The following is a 12,990-nucleotide window of genomic DNA, read 5'->3' on the forward strand; positions in this document are numbered from 1 at the left end:
AGGTAATTTATTAGCAGCAAAAAGGAATTTAATAACAGCCAATTATAACTGGTCGGTACTGCTCCTAGGTATTAGGACCCCAGAGGTAGCCCGAGTTACAACAAGTAAGGGTTTTTATACCCCAAATCGGGGGCAGGGGATGGGTCATGCATCCGTGGAATATTCCAAACTTTTCAGTGTTACATGAGCCAAGCAGATTACAGAAGCAGCATATATGTATGTATGTATGTGTGTGTGTATGTATGTATGTATGTATGTGTGTGTGTGTGTATGTATGTATATGTATTGTTAGCCCAGGAATTCAGAGATCAGGGTCCTCAGGTGCTTGGTGGAGCTATCTATTCTCCATTACCTGCTCCCCCCACCCAAGGGTGTACTGTTGGTATTTTGCATATAATCTACCTTGCTGTGTGAAACTCCTCTCCTGTGCCTCTTGCCCCCTCTATCCCCAGTCCTTCTTTTGGGAATACCAGTAACCTGCCAGCTCTCACTATTCTTGAAGTTAATTACTGGTATATAAAGATACTGTGTCATATCTGAAGTGTACTGATCTCCATAAATTGTAGCAACTTAAACAATAGCCCATACTTATTAGAATACTAGAGAATAGAACTCTTTTGATAGATATATAATGATAATTTTGGGGGGATCGGTCGTGGGGGCTGAATTCTGGGCGTAGGCACTGTCTCTCAGGTCTTCAGATCAATGCTAACACCCTACCACTTGAGCCACAGCACTACTTCAGACTTTTTTCTGCTTATGTGGTGCTGAGGAATCAAACCCAGGGCCTCATGCATGCAAGGCAACACTCTACGAGCCAATTTCCCAGCCGTATAATAGTAATTGTTTTTTTTTTTTTTTTAAGTTGGCTTTATTCTATTACTTCCTGCTTTCTGCACTACAATATCTTCCATTTACAAAAAACCAGTGGAGGTGGTACCTCAAATGGTAGAGCACCAACCTTGAGCAAATGTGCCAACCAAGAGCATGGAGCCCTGATTTCTAGCCTCCGAAAGAGTATAGATGAATAAACAAGACATTTAATAAGTTTAGATTCCACTTAGTAGTGTCGATGATTTAATAGAGAATTAAACTGATGATGAGTTACAGTTAGCCATACACGGTTCCTTTATTGTGGTATATAAATGATAATTAAAATACTTTCAGAAGAATAAAACCTAGGATGAGTAAGTTACGAGCTGTCCTCCGAGATGCTTTTGCCCTGGTCATCTTATGTGGATGTTCTGTAAACAAAACACAAGAATCAAATCGATATAACTTCAAAGGGATAAAATGACGGAAGCAACACTGAAATGTTTTGATACAGACTGTTAGGGTCAAAAATGTCTGGACCTTTTAAAATAGGAACATTTTGTGAAAACAGAAAGCATTTATTTATTTTTACTGGTTCTAAAAATAGGATAATCAATTTAGAAAAAGCAGTTTGGCATTCTAACTTAAGAAAATGAATGTTTTTTCTCTAAACCCTACTGTACTTAAAAATCTTCATGAAGCTCTCTCTCACAGGTGTCATTGTGAACAAATATGTATAGATGGTCTCATGTTGAAGGCACAAAGTCTTGAAATTTACTCAACTACAAAACAGTCAACTTTATTTTATTTTATTTTTTTGCCAGTCCTGAGGCATGAACTCAGGGCCTGGATACTGTCCTCGAGCTTCTTTTGCTCAAGGCTAGCACTCTGCCACTTGAGCCACAGTGCCACTTCTGGTTTTTCTGTTTATGGGGACTGAGGAATCGAACCTAGGGCTTCACGTATATTAGGCAAGTACTCTACCACTAAGCCACATTCCAGCCCCTCAACTTTATTTTTAGCACTCCACCATGCTCAATTCAAGTCCTTGATCGAATGTAATTTCTTCAAGTTTACCTTTAACTATCACCTAAATTTCTGTGGTCCTTGCCTCAGGTATTGTTCCTTGTCTTTTCACATCTATTTTTTCTTCTCTACTTAGCCTCCGGGAGGATCTTGTATTAAGAGTTTTTTCCTTTTCTTTGCTTTCCCCCCTATATTCACTTGTGCATTTTCATTGATTTTCTGTGAGGTACTGAGCATGATTTTAAGGCTTTGGCCATAATGGTGATCAGAAGAAAAAATTAAGTTTCCTTTATGGTAAAGGGTGAACAATCTATCATTAATTTATGGAATAAATAGGTAAAATTAGTAAGAGTGATCATTTCAGAGAGCTATAAGTACTATTACCTATAATATAAATTATGGTAGAAAATAATCTGAAATGTGTTAAAATGGAAATTTTTGGTGCCTTTGTTTTGGGCTGAAGTAACTTTGTATGATTTTTTTAATGTCCTATTACTCACCTCCTGAGGTAAGCTACTCAATTCTAGCAGCTATGTATTGACATATTGTGCCACGATCCCTGTCTCAGTAAAGAAGCCAACCAAGCTAAAAGTTATATTTAAATAAAAACTAACAACAAAAAAGAGGAAGCACATCAATCAGTTCCTAAGACTTAGGTGGACCATAATTACATATTTAGCAGAAATAAAAGAATAAAATAATTTACAAATATTTCCCCAATCCTAAATATCACATAATCATTAAAGGAATCAGTAACTAAAATTTACAAATACATAACACAGACACCAGAATAAAAATAGTTTTACAGATTACGTCTTCCAAATATTAAAAAATTAGGTAATAAGAATCTTACACAACTGTAACCCACATAAAAGAAATGAAAAAGTAACACTTCCTACTTTCAGTTTCTTTTCTGAATATCTTAAACTCAAAATTTTGTAAACACAAATGAGGAAGAAAGCTTGTAGATCAATTATAATTCTGAATTTAATTGCAGAAATATAAACTATTGTAAACAAATTTATTTTATAATGTATAATTACATAAATATAATTATATATGCATAACATTATAAATACAATATTGAAATATTTTTATTTTATGTATTAATTTTATAAGTTTTGAAATTATACATAAAATATTACAAGAATCTAGCCATCTGTAAGGCTAACCTCATGACCAAATTGCAGAGGGAATGGTTTAACATTGGACTATTGAGTCACCACTTAACTTCCCTACCCTTTGAGATCTTACAGTAGGGCTATGTTGTACAAGAACTCTTTGGATATAGCTTACAACATTAGCACTAACGGAAAAAGAATCAGGATCATTTGAGGAGATATAGGGAAAATGTTAATTTTAAGCATTATTCAAGTTCAGAACAATCATTGCTTACTTCTGAATGAGTTGTTATTCTAACAATAAATAATAAAAGGAAATATATAGAGGAAAACACAAATACACATTGCAGCCAATAGTATTTTGAGTATGGCCACAAACTGGATCACAGTTCTGCATCATTTCTGTTTTTTAAATTGAGAGCTGGAGTAATCAGTGCAGAGAGAAAGAATCTGAGTTTTAATATAATCATTTGTGGCAAATGAATTATATTACATAGAAGCAGTGAGATCTTATCCATAAAATTTAAACTAACGGTATTACCATTTAAAATGTAATGAATTTATGAAAAAAATCATTGTCTAAACATTATTATTATTACTAATTATTGCTTACTGCAGAGCCTCCTCACGCATTTCAGTCCTTTTGGACACAGAGAGCAGGATTTTCCTTTTATATAAGGGGCCTTATTTGCAAAATTTCCTCTGTAAAAAAGAAAAACATTTCTTGGCTAAAATGGTATATCTTTTCAAATTTTGTGTGTGTATTTATGTAAACCAGTTTGGCCATTCACTAAATTATGTGTATTGATAAAGAAAACTAACAAGTATTGTCCCAACATATGCTTCATTCCTTTAATAAAAAGAAATGGTTAAAATAGTTCTTACTTGGCCTTCTATACTGATAAAGTTATCTATTAGTTCTAGAAGAGTTTTGGTACTCTATTGTATTTTCTATATAGAACTATGAATTAGAAGTTAAAAAGAGATAGATCAAAGGCCCAAAATTCCCCCCTCCAAAAAAATGGGTCATGGTTTTTGTGCAGTTTGAAGACTAAGAATTATTTCTTATACTTTAATAGTCAAAGCAAAAATAAAAAGATTACTAAAGAAGAAAAACAATAACCAAAGATTAATATATAAGATACAGCGGGGCATGGCCTGTAGTGTAATATGTTTACTACTTGGTAATTTACAGAAAAGACTCTTACTGTTAGTTATTATGTTAGCTACCAAGTTTTCTTGGGTGACCCTTATTATATTCAAGACATATCTTCATTTTTATTTCACTGAGAGTTCTTATTTTTAATGATATTCTTTCCTTTCCATCTTTTGAAATAATCACATTATCCTTACTTTCAGTAGATTACATGGCAAATTTCTTGGATGATTTTGGAATGTTGAGTCAGCCTCATTTTCTCAGGATAACCTCCCCTTAGGTTAGCTATGTTGTTAATGTATTATTGGATTCAATTGCTTTATTTAGAATTTTTGTATTTGTGATTTGAGTGTTCTATGCTCTTTTCTGTATAATTTGTGAGACGTTTTTCCATCTTACTTAAATTGGAAACATTACTGGCTTAAATGTTGATATTTTCCATTTTGTTGTCTGTAAAACATGCTGTGCTGTGTCATCTATTTCCATAAGAATGAAATATCATGTCTTCCTAATCACTATGGGTTGAGAATTGGTAATTTCTTTATTAAATAGCTTTGGATCTTACTAATTTTTCTGTTATTTTTATTGGTCATTTCACTTATGTATGAATATTTTTGTTATTTTTTTCTTGCTTTGGGTTTAAATTTCCATCCCCTCCACCCCCCAGTTTCTTAGATGGAAGACAAGGTCATTGATTAGAAGGGATTTTCCATTTACATTGTGGGCCCTTAGTACTGTAACTTCCCTGCAACGACTGGGTGGTTTAATGGTATCCCCAAACAATTTGTGTTCATTTTTCTTCACTTCACAATTCCAATTTCTGTTTAATTTTTTTCTCTGAGTTATAATTTACTTGTATGTTAATATTCAAATATTGTTAAATTACAATGCCATTCCAATGTGGTCAGATACTATGCTTTGCATGATTTTTAGCTGTTTAAATTTACTAAAATTTATTTTATTACAGATTATGACTGATAGAAAATGTGAGCTATACATAAAAGAATATGTATTCTGCAATTGCTGTGTGGTATAGTCAACCAATGTTAAGCAAATGAAGTTGGTTGATTATGCTGTTCAAATCTGTAACCAACTCATTTTCTTCTACTGTCTTTTTCTATTGCAAAGTATTGAAATTTCTGGTGATAACTTTGTATTTTTTCTATTGCTTTTTGCCATTCTATTGAATTTGCTTTATATAACTTTAACTTCAATTTTTAGGGCATACAAGCTTTTAGATTTTTTAAGTCCTCTTAATTAATTAACCACATTATAGTTTTGAAATAATCTCCACCTTTGGTAACATTCTTTGTTCCCAAATCTATAGTCTGATAACAATACCAACATTACAGTTGAGTTTTTCTTAAAACTTATTAGATTGGGAAAACTAGCCATTCTTTTATTTGACTATGTTTGTCTTTAAGTTTAAATTATGTTTCTTGTATATGGCCTCGAATTTCTTCTTCAATTATGCCTCTCTCCCCTTACTCTGCGTGTGTGTGTGTGTGTGTGTGTGTGTGTGTGTGTGTGTGTGTGTGTGTGTGTGTGTGTGTATTGGAGCTTGAACTCAAGACTGGAATGCTTCCATTTTTTCAGGTTCCTGCCCATAGGCAATTTAAGAATTATGTTGTTTTTTTCAGAAAAATATTATTTTATCATCCTTCACAACTGTTTTCCCATTCAATTTAAGAGTCAGAGAAGAATCAACCAATCTTATTGTGTTCTAGGATTTAGATATTACTGGGGCAATTTATTTTCTACTACTACTCTTTTATACTTAAGAAACAACTTCCAGAAAAAAAAGAAAAAAACTTCCATTCTTTTTACTCTCAATTTTAAATATTTCATGACAGGTATACTTCTTCATACAACACAATATTCTATCAGCATTAGTTTTACCTGTTTTATCAATACTATAGAGGGATGATTTTACTCAAGCAGAATACATTTCTTTTATATTCTCATATTTATTCTTTACATGAACAGTTAGTAGTTTCAACTTCAGATATTTTAAATTACAAAATGACTTACGCAGGTCCATAGTTACATACAAATAAGGCAATTGAAGCTCCTCCGAGGTTAGGACAAAGTGTAATTGCACAACCAATTCTATTTGAAGTGGCCCAAACAACCTATATGGAAAAGAAGTATAAAGAAACATATTCAAAACAATCATATGCAAACAATAAATGATTAGAATAGGAATGATCTTTGCCATACAAAGTATTTAATGATTGTGAGTTTTCTAACATCTTATATGTTGTATAGGATTATTTTGTTTAGGCAACTTTTTTAGAGGCTCGCTACCTAGTTTACCCCTCACAGATAATTCCCATAAGTAAAAGGAGAATATGTAACCTATATTATAATACCCAGATAAACTCATATTTTTCTAGATAATTGAGGACACATTTAAATTCTTTCTATGGTCATATCATAAACAATATCAGAATTAAACTGTGTAGACCAAGACATTATTAGACAACTAAAGCAAAAAAGTACTGGTGGCATGGCTCAAGTGGTCAAGTTCCTTATTAGCAAGTATGTGACCTTGAGTTCTAATCTCAGTATCACACAAAAAAATTTAACTTTGCATAAACAAACTCACTACATGGAATTCTATACCTCATGAGGATACTTCTCAAATGAAGGTAAATTGTCTAGGAACTTGGAAGAAAATATTGACAAGTTTTCTTGCAATTGAAATGTACACAGATAAATCACTATTTATACATATATGTGACAGGTACACACACACACCACACCTGTGTATAATGGCCGCAAACTCGAGAACATGATAGCGTATCATAATCATAAGATAAGCTTTCATTGTGCCAAAAAGTAACAGCAGCTTTTGGTGAAAAGTCATTAATTCCACCTATCCACATATTTTCTCCAATGTATTCATACTCTTCAAAGCATTGATATGGTTTTGTAGTACATGGGTTATGTTCAAGTTTGCACTTGACGGACCATTCCTTAGCAATTCTTGCTAAGTCAGCATTCCAGCGCTGGAAAATAAGGACAATTTAAATTGAAATGTTTCTGCTTACATTAAATTTATTCTGATTATTGTCAATTACATGTAGCTAGAATTTATAACAATAAGACAAAACAAATTGTTTAAATAGGGATACAGGTGGACCCATTGCAGCAATGAGATGTACAAGTTGTTATGTTGAAAAACAAACTTTACAACTTTGGGGGAGGGGGGATGGGAAGGGATGGGAAGGGGAAACAAAGGAGGAGGCAACAATGCTTGATAAGAAATGTACTCATGATCTTGCCCATGTAATTGTAACCCCTCTATACGGTATTTTCACAATAAAAAAAGACAAAAAAGTTTTTCTTCAGTAGCTGTTATGTTATGGATATTTATATATTTTCCTTTTTAGCTTTGCTCCCAAAACACTTATTTGATACTTGTAGTTCCTTGATACAATAAACACTCTCAATGTGATTTAAATAATTCTCTCCTCCTCTATTTACTCCCTTTCCCTTCCTCCCTCCCTCCCTCCCTCCCTCCCTCCCTCCCTCCCTCCTTCCCTCCTTCCTTCCTTCCTTCCTCCCTTCCTCCCTCCCTCCTTTCCTTTCTCCCTTCCTCCCTCTGTATTTTCCTTCCTTCTACTCAGCAAAGTATGCATGTGAAAAATAAACTGTAGATTGAGAGAGAATCAGGGGCTCACAGTTGCTAGGCAAAACACTCTACCTCTTGAACCAGGTCTCCAGCCCTAGAAATAAGCAATATGTCAAAGTCTAGAATACAAAAGGTCATTCAGACTTACTATACGTGAAGAACAAATACTCATTGACTATTCTTTTTGCTAACACCAATTCAACATATCAATGGGATTTTCTCCCTTGTCTGTATGTTAAATTCTTTTTCTCTTTCAGCTCATTTCTGGTCAACATGTATACCCTTCCTTTCTGGTTACCATCCTCTCCTCTCTACAACCCTTGGTTTTGAGTTTTTCAGGGAAGGTTTGGTGACAGCCCTAAGGTATATAGGAATGGTCACCCTAGTGAAAATAGCAATGGCCATGTTGGATTATGTGGTCTCCTCTGAAAGAAAAGAAAAGTAGACCAGCAGGAAAATAAATGATAGCTGGGAGAGGACAGAGATTCAGTTACTAAACGTGCTCCATTGCACCTGTCTTAGTGCTTACAGTAGTGTCTTATAGTTACTGATTGGATTATCTGTCTTTCCTACTCCTGTGACTGTAGATTTTTAGTGGTATATAGAAAAAATCATGCTGATTTTATATCCTTCTGCTTTCCTGAATTCATTTATCAGTTCCAACAGTCTGGGATTATGTTCTTTAGGATTTTTTCTCTATATAGAATCCTACCATAAACAAACAGAATGAATTGACTTTTCCTTTCCTATTTATTTGGGTTGTATTTCTTCTTTCTCTTGACCAGTTGCTTTAAAAGTTGGAGTACTATATTGGATGAGATGTTGGCCTAAAGTAGGCTTGATTTACCTACTACTAGTGGCTCCTAAAGTGACAGATTTCTCAGTGATGACAACAGCCACAGAGAAGTGCTGAATTAGCATGAGTTACCTTTATGGGGAAGTGTCGCTCATTTAGATTTTTTTTTTACCACCATAGTACTTCAATGATTTTAGAGAATATAGCTTTAAAAATTGTTTTCAGTGGGTTTTTTTTGTCATAATTATAGTATGAATGGTACTTTTTGAACTTCTGTATCTTGTTTTTGAAATGTTAATTATCTATTAAACAATCCACTGACAAAGCAAGTGACCTAATGAAGCTTATTGACATCTTCACATATGATCCATGGGAGCATGTCTTCCACATACAGACAGTGATATTACTGACTGGATGCATTTGCAATCTGGGCATATTAAGCTTATTTAAACAAATAAAATCCAGCTATCCTATATATGAAAGTATCTTGATAATATGCATCCTGAAGTGGATTAAAACTTCCTCCAAAGGAGACATGCTAGTATGTATCTTAATTAGAGTTATTTGTCTTTTATTTGAAGCTATCACTCTTTGGGTCTTTTTTTTCTGGGGTACCTCAACAACGTGCCAGGTTTATTTGGGATGTTGTCTGCTTCACACCATACTCACATTCAGCCATCCAAATATTTTTCCTCTAATCAAATTTTCTGTTAGTGTGAAAATATGGGAAGCCGCAAATAATCATTGTTATTGGTGCTCTTTGTTTCTGTTCATGTAACACAGACAAAGCTAAGGAATATGGAGAAAGAAATTGTGAGTTCATGTTAACATTTCAACTGGTATTTGAAGGTCAGTGTTTTAATATATGTGACTATCTCCTAATATTTTACTTTCTCTTATACTGAAATTCTTGATTCTCCAAAATTATATATTTTTTGCTTTGTAATCTATATACAATGAGATTCTTTAAGACATGTGACAAATATATCTATTAGCATTAACATTTTTGGATTCAGTTTAAGATTTATTTCTAGTTAATTTTGTCCCTGGAATATATTACAGTAGAAATGTACAGTTAACATACTGTATTGTACAGCTTGTTGCATCATTTTTAAAAAATAGTTATCTGGCCCATTTGATACATTTGTTTAACTTTTAAAAATTTCCTTCTGAAGGGTATTTTCTCTTAGTTTAAGCTTTAAAAGTCTGCAATAATTTTACATACTTACAAAGTCAAATTATAAAACAAGATAAATCTAAAGAAGAATTTTTTCTCCATGAATCTTCAACCCTATTCCTTCTTTTCTCTCTCTTGCAGATAGCTGTGTAAAGTAAAATTGATTTTGCATATATGTTTTTATTGTTTGCCTTGGAAAATATAGTATGTACATATACACACATTTAAATAATACTTTGTAGCATAAAATAGTCCTTTAAAAAAGAGGTCACTACTCAAATAAGCATGGAGAAAACAGTAATATCAAATACATACCCTAAACTACTGAAATTAGTTGGAGGCTAATATAAATATTACATTTTAAGTTAAAGTCCTTTAATGATTCTGTTTGAAAAACACATTTGTTGTATTTGTTACACCCATCTGAACTTCTCTTCAAAACTATTTTTATGTCTCGTAGAACAGTACAATTTTGAATTTTAATTTTAGTGTCTGAGTTGTGATTTAATAACAAATATTCTCACTTCTGAAGAGAAAAAAAGGAAACTTGAGTTACCCTCAAAAGTGACAAAGTATGTACATATACCATGAATATAAAAATACAGTGATACCATAGATATTCATGCTCAGAGTGATATTTACAAGTGAGAAAAAAATTATGAAGGGAATTTCCTAGTAATATCATACATGCTCAAGAACTTATTTAAAGTGTGCAAATTCTATGTGTGATTTTAATAATCAAATACTCCTATTTTTCAACACAGTACATTCTTATCCCTTACTGACTATGATCATGAGAGAGAGTCTGCAAATCACAGAGCCAGAGTGCATTGTTCTAACAAATCTCTCATATTTGTTATTTTCCATAGAAAATACTAGATAACTAATACGTACTGTTTCCATCTTGGGTTCCTACGATATAAAAATAAAACAACTAATCACGAGGTGACATTGACCAAGATGCATTGTATTCATAAGTTGACATGTTGAATTGAAACCTCTTTTGTACAACTACTAACGATAATATATATATATATATATATATATATATATAATAAAAGCCACAAAAATATGTTTAAAAAAAAGTAGGTAAAGAAACAAGAGAATTCTCCATCCCTGTGTTCTGTCTTTTACATAGAGTATGCTGGATATGTAGGATGGAAAGCCATGGTAAAGAAAACAACACTACCTGTGCAATGTACGATCCACTTCAGCAAGAATAAAAAAATAAAACCAAGCAACTCTCAAATACCACTGGGCTTCCTTTCCTGCCTCAAACAGGGCGGGAAAGAACAGGCAAAGAACAGCTTCCAATTTTGCCTCCTCTTGGCCTTCCATCCTTACCAAGGAGGGGACAAGGCCCCCCCCCCCCCAGGTGTGATCTTTATATTACACGTGGAGTCCAGACTGTAGTAAAGCAAATATGCCCATAAAACAGGGGACTAGGAAGCCCCAGCTGGTTCTAATCTCACCAAGTATTGCATGTCAGCCGCGGGAGGATCGACCCTTCTCCGGTAATCATTGTGGACCTTGATGTACTGTTCTATGAAGTGTGAGTCTGTGATCGACGGCACTTGGTTCGACCTACTAGCTACCAGTATAAAGAAGCTGAAGGTCCACAAGCAACTTAATGTCTTCATAGCCATGGAAAGGCAGGAGGGATGCCCGGCCTGCACTAGCCGGTAACTGCCAGGGCAGTCGGGTTTCCGCTTTCTCCAGGGATCGCGCTCCCAGGCCGGGCGCTCCATCCTTCTGCCCAGGCTCGAGCCCTGCTGGGGATGGAGCCAGGGGGTGGGCGCAGCCACTGAGCCACGGGGCTGGAGGGGAAGGCTTGAGACATCTTTTTTTTTTTGGCGGTCGTAGGGCTTGAACTCCGGGCCTGGGCGCTGTCCCTCAGCTCTTCAGCTCAAGGCGAGCGCTCTACCATTTGAGCTATAGCGCCACTTGGCTTGAGACATCTTTTGCTTGTAGAGTTGTGATCCGCTTCCTGCGGATCCTATCTGGAATCATCTCCGAGGGGCACTGGATTGTGATCCAGTTTCAAGGCACAAGAGCAAGGTGTACTGGGTGCTGGCAAAGCGCCTAGCGCTCTAGCTTCTCTGCGGAGCCTTTGAATTGTTTTACCTATACCGAAGGCATCCATTTGTTCCTTCCCTCAGAGATTTGAGAGTAGGCAATTTGTAAATTCGGGATTAACTGGGATCTTAAAGGATTATCTCGTCAAACGTTTAAAACACTAGTTTATGTTATCTGACTCATTTGGCTCCAGATTTTAACTCTGTGGTACGGCCTGTACTGTTTTCTAATATAAACAAGTACTTTCCAATGCGATTAAATAATACATTTTCAGTATTTATACGTTTCAAAAGATATCTTTATATAGCAATATAGGTTGTTTACAATGAACATGTTTGCATCTACCACTAAAACACGTATCAAAAACTCACTCCAGGAAATGTACTCATTACCTTGCTCATGTAACTGTAACCCCTCTGTATAGCATTTTTACAATTAAAAAAGTGCATAAAAAGGTAAAAAAACTCACTCTGCTGAAACTAGTATTTTAATAGAAAGTCGAAATTATATTCCTTTTTTCCCCAATACCTTATTGATGTAACTATAACCCCTCTGTACAGCATCTTTACAAGAAAATAAAATTTAAGAAAGTAGAAATTATATTATAAAATGAAAGGAAGTAAAGGTCTGAATGGAAATTGTACTAGATAAGATAGAAAATATTTCTAGTCTGTTACCTGTTGATAGCAAAATGCTACATTTAGTGTTCCACATAGTCAAGCTGAGCTTCTTGTAGTTCAAACCCCAGGACATGTACACAAACACGTATACATACATATACAGATACATGCATTTATTCACCTCCATTTATGTAAACCTATGAGTCTCTATATATTCTGTGTAATCCCACTGGCATTACATAGTCTAACTATGGCTAACCTCTGGTCCCTTGCCTGCAGTCAGTCAGGGCACAGTTCCATATCTTCTACTTCAGCCACATCCATCAAACTGACAAAGTTGCTTCTTACTCAGTTCCTTGTGCTTGCTTTTCCTTTTGCTTTCAGGACTCTACAGACCTTCAGTCTGAGTTCCCTACCTTCTATTTATTTTTTGATTGTGTCAATTGCTACCTGAATTTATATAATTAATTTCTGTAACATCTGTTTCCTCTATTAGATTGTAGCCTGCATTGAGAAAATACCTTTTTTTTCTCAGTGCTTTATCTCTAGCATATAGAACTGGTACAGA

General features: G+C 34.5%; 1 protein-coding gene across 1 annotated transcript; it reads right to left on the minus strand.

Annotated features, from left to right (window-relative positions):
* Window positions 1-1,152: 1,152 nt before the first annotated feature.
* Glipr1l1 (GLIPR1 like 1) lies at window positions 1,153-11,474 on the minus strand. Its single transcript, XM_042698997.1, has 5 exons — window positions 11,199-11,474; window positions 6,882-7,127; window positions 6,148-6,248; window positions 3,574-3,662; window positions 1,153-1,244 (listed from the first exon to the last, which is right to left on the minus strand). Exons 1-5 carry the CDS (start codon window positions 11,472-11,474, stop codon window positions 1,153-1,155), a joined length of 804 nt encoding a protein of 267 aa, XP_042554931.1.
* Between the last annotated feature and the right edge of the window lie 1,516 nt (window positions 11,475-12,990).

Source organism: Dipodomys spectabilis, unplaced genomic scaffold (assembly GCF_019054845.1).
Source record: "Dipodomys spectabilis isolate Male_0828 unplaced genomic scaffold, ASM1905484v1 ptg000234l, whole genome shotgun sequence".
In the NCBI taxonomy this organism is placed as follows: Eukaryota; Metazoa; Chordata; class Mammalia; order Rodentia; family Heteromyidae; genus Dipodomys; species Dipodomys spectabilis.

Excerpts from the sequence above, each read along its gene's own strand:
- Glipr1l1 (XM_042698997.1), bottom strand. The coding sequence starts at position 11,474 with ATGGAGCGCCCGGCCTGGGAGCGCGATCCCTGGAGAAAGCGGAAACCC. Across the intron at positions 7,128-11,198 it reads CGGCTGACATGCAATACTTG|CGCTGGAATGCTGACTTAGC; the intron begins GTGAGATTAGAA and ends CTTATTTTCCAG. Across the intron at positions 1,245-3,573 it reads ATGCGTGAGGAGGCTCTGCA|AACATCCACATAAGATGACC; the intron begins GTAAGCAATAAT and ends TTTTGTTTACAG.